At 58.6% G+C, this 6,352-nt stretch overlaps 2 protein-coding genes across 3 annotated transcripts in view; both read right to left on the bottom strand.

Moving 5' to 3' along the window:
* Positions 1–298: 298 nt before the first annotated feature.
* APRT (adenine phosphoribosyltransferase) lies at positions 299–2,943 on the bottom strand. Of its 2 annotated transcripts, none has more exons than XM_011371883.2 (5): positions 2,783–2,943; positions 2,488–2,594; positions 1,267–1,400; positions 931–1,009; positions 299–706 (listed from the first exon to the last, which is right to left on the bottom strand). In XM_011371883.2, the coding sequence occupies exons 1-5, from the start codon at positions 2,860–2,862 to the stop codon at positions 564–566; spliced, it is 543 nt and encodes a 180-aa protein (XP_011370185.1). In that variant the 5' UTR covers positions 2,863–2,943; the 3' UTR covers positions 299–563. The 2 variants fall into 2 exon arrangements, 1 of the variants encoding a protein (XP_011370185.1); XR_896562.2 differs by having other exon boundaries at positions 627–706; positions 858–1,009.
* A 345-nt stretch (positions 2,944–3,288) lies between these two features.
* GALNS (galactosamine (N-acetyl)-6-sulfatase) overlaps positions 3,289–6,352 on the bottom strand; it is a 31,287-nt gene continuing 28,223 nt past the window's right edge. The window contains exon 14 of the mRNA XM_011371881.2: positions 3,289–4,279. Coding sequence (XP_011370183.1) covers positions 4,193–4,279 — 87 coding nt within the window. The 3' untranslated portion in view covers positions 3,289–4,192. The remainder of the gene's footprint in view (positions 4,280–6,352) is intronic.

Below are 6,352 nucleotides of genomic sequence, written 5' to 3'. Positions count from 1 at the left end.
TGGAATAAATCCCCTCCCCTGCCCCATGGATACTGAGGGACAACTGTACTTCTAATCTCTAAAACTGATAAACTTGTTTTAAGCCACCGAGTTTGTGTCATTTATGACAGCAGCAATGGGAACCCAATTTGGGCAGCACCTGCTTCCTAAACGGTCTGCTCCCCCACCAGAGAACCACAAACTGCTGTAAATGCTTTAAAAGCAGGCATGCACACCCAACCATGGGGTCCCCACACCTGCTCCCCACCTCCTGGCCCTGAGGCCCAGATCCCACCTTGAATGACTGAAGAAAACACCATTCTAGCAAAGTTGATTATTCATGTTTTCATTTCTCTGTAAAAGAACTTGAGCAGCCTGGGCTTGGCTTTGCCTTGGGCTATCAGCTTTAGACCTCTGCACCTCCAGAACCTGCAGGAAGGGTCCCAGGTGCTGGAAAGTCACTCAACCCTAGGAAAGGATTTTAAAAAGTCCAAGTGGGCAGTCAGTGCCCCCTGGCGGCCACTGGAGGTCACTGTAGCAACAGGCTGTACTTTTTCCAGTTGGTGTTGGGAAAGGCGCCTGGGTCACTCATACTGCAAGAGGGAGAAAAAGGGCACGGGCCCCAGCTTCTCCCTGCCCTTCAGCGAGGTCAGCTCCACCACGCTCACGCATTCCAGCACCTCTGCATGCAGCTGGTCCAGCAGCTTACAGGCTGCGCACATGGTTCCTGGGGGTGGTGGTGGGAGGAGCAGAGTGAGACCCTCATGCAGCCTGGGCCACTCAGAGGTTGGGGGCAAAAAGAGTTGGCATTGCAACCAGGCTCCCATCTGGTACACAGGGTAAACTAGTGTTGAGGCACTAATTCACTTCTCACGCACATGGCGAGGTACTTTCTTCCACCCCCATCAACTCCCTGGTGCCAGGCCCTCTTCGTTCAGGGGAGACTCTCACCACCAGTGGCCAGCAGATCGTCCACGATGACCACCTTCTGCCCTGGCTCCAGGGCGTCTCTCTGGATTTCCAACTCAGCCTGTGGATGAGAAACAGGCATGTGGTCCAAATCTCTCTGGGAAGGGCCTTGGTGTGCGGAGCCTGGGAGCTGACATAGGGCTACCACCTGGGTCCTGGCTTCAACCCACCCCGCTGTTTACCAGCTGTGTGAGCCTGGCCCAGTGTCTCAGCCTCTCTGAGCTCTCATGTTCACTCCAATCATGGCAGCTCTACTTGACTTCACAACTCTCCCTTTAGGAACGGAGGGTCCATGGCAGCAGCCCTCAGCCCTCTCACCTTCCCGTATTCCAGTGCGTAGGAGGTAGACACGGTGGGGCCCGGCAGCTTCCCTTGCTTTCGGATGAGCAGGAAGCCCAAGCCAAGCTCCTGGGCTAGGGAGGGGCCAAACAGAAAGCCTCGAGAGTCTAGGCCTGTTGGTGAGAGCTGGGATGTTTCTGGGGCAGTTGTGTGGTAGCATAGCATGGGGGTACCCACAGGCCAGGGCTGGACAATGACAAGGAGTCACCACAGTGACATAGGGTGCCTAGCCTTGTTGGCACCAGCTAAAAGGCCAATGATACCCATTCATTTAGGGAATGTAGACTGAGCACCTATGACTGTTGGGTGGCTAGGCGCTGGAGTCAGGGACTAGGGCCATCCTACAAGGCTAAGTAGCCAGATGGCTAGCCAGATGGCCTCGGGGAAGTCACTTAACCTCTTTCTAAGGCTCAGCTATGGTCTCTAAGTGGGCTGGTAGTAATGACACACATTCAGCACACAACTCTTGTCATCTTTAAAGGCAGTGTCTACACCCCAGGAGCTAGTGATTGGCTCTCTCTTGCAGTGTTCCATGAGAAGTGTGGTAAGGGAGGGATTCCAGATTCCGCAGGACACACCAAATTGAAGAGGAGGAACAGTAGTGCTGTGCCCTCAAGGCGGCTAGGAGCCATGGGAGAGTCAGGGAGTGGAGCTCTCACTTAGAGACACAACCCTCAGGGAACTCCAGGATCTCTTATCTGCCTTCAGGAAGCCCTAAACTAGGTCAAAGGCCTGGCACACAGCAGGAGCTCAATACACACTTGTAGAAGGGGAACAAGAAAACGTGCCTGGCCTAGGGGAGTCTGTCCTCAGCCCCAAGACCCACAGTTGGTATCCACTCAGCAGAGGCAGTTCCCCAGGCAGCTGGAGAGGCCTGCTGCTGCTCTCAGGGATGCAAAGTATGGGGCAGTGGGCCTATCCTTACAGCCCACGCGAGAGTTATCACCCAAGCACCACGCTGGCAGGTTCCCTGAAGGACCCTCCGACCAAAGCCCTCTCTCAAGGAGAGGTGAGATCGTTCCTCCCTCCATCGTCTGTCTGGCTCAGGTGAAAGGAACCCCCACCTTCTGGGGTCTGGCCCAAATCCAGTGAACCCTCCCTCCACGTCGCGGCTTCCCAGGCGAGGACGTGGGGGCAGGAAGCGCTAGCCCTGGAGATCCTGAGGGGCCAGGGCCCCCTTGCCCCGGTCCCTCCACTTGCCCGCGATGTAGTCGATCTTGCCGCCATGGGTCTTCTTCAGGTGGTTCGCCAGGAGATTGATAGAGGCGCGAAAGGAGTCGGGATCCTTTAGGAGGGGCGAGATGTCCCTGACGCGCAAGGACAGGGCTGGTGACCAGGAGGTCGGGTCCCCACGTGGGGGCGGCAATCCCCTGGGGCAGAGCCCCCGGGTACCCCGACAGCCCCAGCCTACCGGCGGGACAACGGCCTGGGCCGGCGGGGACCCAACGCTCAACGGGGCCCTCTGGTTGCCCAGCCCCACGCGGCCTCCCCGCACCTGAATAACACGCCCGGGATGGGGAAATCCGGGAAGGCGCGGATGCGCCGCGCTACGAGCTGCAGCTCCGGGTCCGCCATTGCCGAGACCGCGCGTGTCCAGAGCGGCCGGGAGGGCTCGGCGGCTGCGCGCCTGCGCGGGGACCCGGCCGCGCGTGAGGGATGGGACGTCTGCGAGGCGGGGACCTCGGGCGCGGCGCTGGGGGCGGGGCCTGCCGCTCCTTGTAGGAAGTTCCGTATTTCATCGAATTTTAGGTAGTATTGACTTTGAGACGCTTGCTTATTTCTTGTACCCGGAACAGACGCATCCCTTCCTCAGGGACGTTCGCGCAGGGCCGAGGTGCGAGTTAAGGTTGATGGAATATGGCGTCTACGCAGCCTTGCCGGGCTTTCAGGGAAATCCCCTCCTGGTTTCGGCCACCCGACCCGACAGGTCCTTGGGGCAGCGTCGGCAGGGAACCCTAGGGACAACTTCTCTAAAACAATCTCATTAAAAAAAAAAAAAAAAAAGCTAAAATGCCCGTTACTTTATTCTAAACCTTTTCTTCATAATTTACCAATCGTATAGCAATACGGCTTTGGCAAGACAATCACTGCAGATGTGAAAACCCCAATCAGTGGAAGGAGCTCCTCGTGCCTTCACGGAGAGGATCTTGGGGTCCGCGTTTGGTTGTTTAGGCTTATCTGATTTGGGCCAGTGAAAGGGCTCATCCTCATTCTTTGCCACACCACATGCCAGGAGGAGGAGGGCAGGCGGGATGGCTGTAAGGTGCAGTCACACCTCACGGTGTGCTGGGGTTAGGGGTCTAGATCCCTGAAAGATGGAAAATCGAGGGCGCTGACATCTTTATGTCCCCAGGAAAGCAGTGGCATCAACTGTCCCCGTTGGGCCAGGGAGGCCTTGGCTGTCGAGGATCCCTCTGCCTCCTCCCCCTGCACATGGGGTGGTACAGGGAGGTGGTGCTGGGATGGCCCTTCTGTGCAGCACCAGGGGCTCAACACAGGATTGGCTCAGCCTCCTTCACACTGGGGCTGAAGTGCTTGAGGGGACAGGTGGGCACGGCTGTGGGTCCTGGGATGCAGGCCAGGCCCCAGACAAGGCCAGCCTGGAGGTGATAGTTGCTGAGTGGGAAGACGGGTAGGAGTACTGAGATCTGCTGGCAGCAGTTGACAGCCTCACGCTCAAGGCAGCAGGGTCAGGTGGCCTAGGAGGAAGGCTGAGGAGTGACTCCAGGGCCAGGTAGTGTAGCCATGCAGGTCCTGCTGCTGGCTGCAGCTGACATCCTCTGGTGGTAGGCAGGGCAGAGGGCAGGTGGGGCTTTTCCAGTGTGGGGGCCAAGGCCAGACCCTACCCCCAGACACTTGCAGGGCCAGTGGGAGGTCCCGGGCCTGGCCTGAACCTGAGCAGGTGCTAGTGGGGCCAGGAGCACTTCTCGGGGACAGACTCTGGGGGTGTCAGGCACTTCCCCAACTTTTCACAGCCTGGAGGTGTCCAGTTCTAGGAAATGAAAATTCAGAAAGAACACGCAATTATTCCAAGCACTTCTGGACTTAGCAGTTTCTACACTCCTGCCTTACCCAGGCCATGACCTAGCCCATCCAACTGGCTGCAGTGTGGAAGCTGCCACTGTCTCTACTGTAGCCCAGATGAGGTCAGCATGGGAAACACCCAAGGCCAGTAAGGGGCAAGACGGTAAGGTCTTAGGGTGTGGGTGGCCACAGAGTGGGGCCCGTGCCTGACCCGTTATGCAAGGGGACCGTCTGCTAACTGCCCCAACCCCCTGGCCTTGTTCCAAGTAGAGGAAATGCTAAGGCCTGCATATACCCCGCTGTGATAGAGAAGGAGCTCCACGGTCCAGAAAAGCTGACTGACTGAGATGCTTCATACAACTCCTCACGATTTCTCACGGAAAGCTCTTTAATTGTTAGGAGCCCTTTCTCCAGAGGAGAAACAGCTTATTTCAATGCAGCCCTTGCCTAGCTGTGCGCATTAATGTGGAGCCTCACTTTATGTGGCCATACTTGCCCTGGAAATAGAAAGGGAGACACATGCCCCTAAGAAGGAGCCTTCCTGGTTTGCCGTGTGCCCCCAGTGCCCAGGGGTGTCCTTGTGCCACAATCAGGAGACTCAGAATCACTCTGGGGGCACACCTCAGAGACTGCATGTTACCGAATTGGAGCATCAATGATAAGGAAAGCCCTCTCCTGCACCGGCATCTTGTAGCCCCTGTGGTCACGTGGGCCCTGGATGCCCAACTGAGAGGGGCTGGCCACCTGGGTGAGGCCAGGTTTGGATAAGGAAGCTATTCCCAAGCTTTGAGGCAGACCGGAGAGAGCCCCATGTCTATGTCCTTGCAGAAGAGATTCTAGGCCCAGGCTGAGAGTCGAGTTTCGGGGAGGGCCAGCATCAGGTGTCTGATACTCAACACGATAGTCAACTACTGTTCAAGGGCTATGACAGGCTGAACGGGACTGGTCTTTTTATCAGAGAGACCAAAGGACACCACACTGAGTCCTCACCTCAGCTGGCCTGGATATGTAGGGGCCAGGGGCTAGGGCTGAGCTGGGTGGCCTAGAAGTGCAGGAGACCCAGGGCTGAGTTAAGGGTGGAAGTTTGGGGAGTCCAGAACCGTGCTGGGGGTAGGCTGGAAGTGAGGGAGCCAGGGCTGAGCTTAGGGGGTGTGTGTGACAGAGGGCTGAGAGTGGAAACTTCCTCAGCCCCAAGACCCACAGTTGGTATCCACTCAGCAGAGGCAGTTCCCCAGGCAGCTGGAGAGGCCTGCTGCTGCTCTCAGGGATGCAAAGTATGGGGCAGTGGGCCTATCCTTACAGCCCACGCGAGAGTTATCACCCAAGCACCACGCTGGCAGGTTCCCTGAAGGACCCTCCGACCAAAGCCCTCTCTCAAGGAGAGGTGAGATCGTTCCTCCCTCCATCGTCTGTCTGGCTCAGGTGAAAGGAACCCCCACCTTCTGGGGTCTGGCCCAAATCCAGTGAACCCTCCCTCCACGTCGCGGCTTCCCAGGCGAGGACGTGGGGGCAGGAAGCGCTAGCCCTGGAGATCCTGAGGGGCCAGGGCCCCCTTGCCCCGGTCCCTCCACTTGCCCGCGATGTAGTCGATCTTGCCGCCATGGGTCTTCTTCAGGTGGTTCGCCAGGAGATTGATAGAGGCGCGAAAGGAGTCGGGATCCTTTAGGAGGGGCGAGATGTCCCTGACGCGCAAGGACAGGGCTGGTGACCAGGAGGTCGGGTCCCCACGTGGGGGCGGCAATCCCCTGGGGCAGAGCCCCCGGGTACCCCGACAGCCCCAGCCTACCGGCGGGACAACGGCCTGGGCCGGCGGGGACCCAACGCTCAACGGGGCCCTCTGGTTGCCCAGCCCCACGCGGCCTCCCCGCACCTGAATAACACGCCCGGGATGGGGAAATCCGGGAAGGCGCGGATGCGCCGCGCTACGAGCTGCAGCTCCGGGTCCGCCATTGCCGAGACCGCGCGTGTCCAGAGCGGCCGGGAGGGCTCGGCGGCTGCGCGCCTGCGCGGGGACCCGGCCGCGCGTGAGGGATGGGACGTC

The sequence above is a fragment of the Pteropus vampyrus genome, unplaced genomic scaffold (genome assembly GCF_000151845.1).
Source record: "Pteropus vampyrus isolate Shadow unplaced genomic scaffold, Pvam_2.0 Scaffold196, whole genome shotgun sequence".
NCBI lineage: Eukaryota > Metazoa > Chordata > Mammalia > Chiroptera > Pteropodidae > Pteropus > Pteropus vampyrus.
This window is presented reverse-complemented; position numbering and strand designations above follow the sequence as displayed.

What these genes read in the sequence shown, in the direction of transcription:
- APRT (XM_011371883.2), bottom strand. Translation starts at nt 2,862, where the DNA reads ATGGCGGACCCGGAGCTGCAGCTCGTAGCGCGGCGCATCCGCGCCTTC. An exon ending in ATCCCGGGCGTGTTATTCAG is followed by an intron (nt 2,595 to 2,782) that starts GTGCGGGGAGGC and finishes CTTGCGCGTCAG; the next exon opens with GGACATCTCGCCCCTCCTAA. An exon ending in CAAGATCGACTACATCGCGG is followed by an intron (nt 1,401 to 2,487) that starts GCAAGTGGAGGG and finishes TCTCACCAACAG; the next exon opens with GCCTAGACTCTCGAGGCTTT.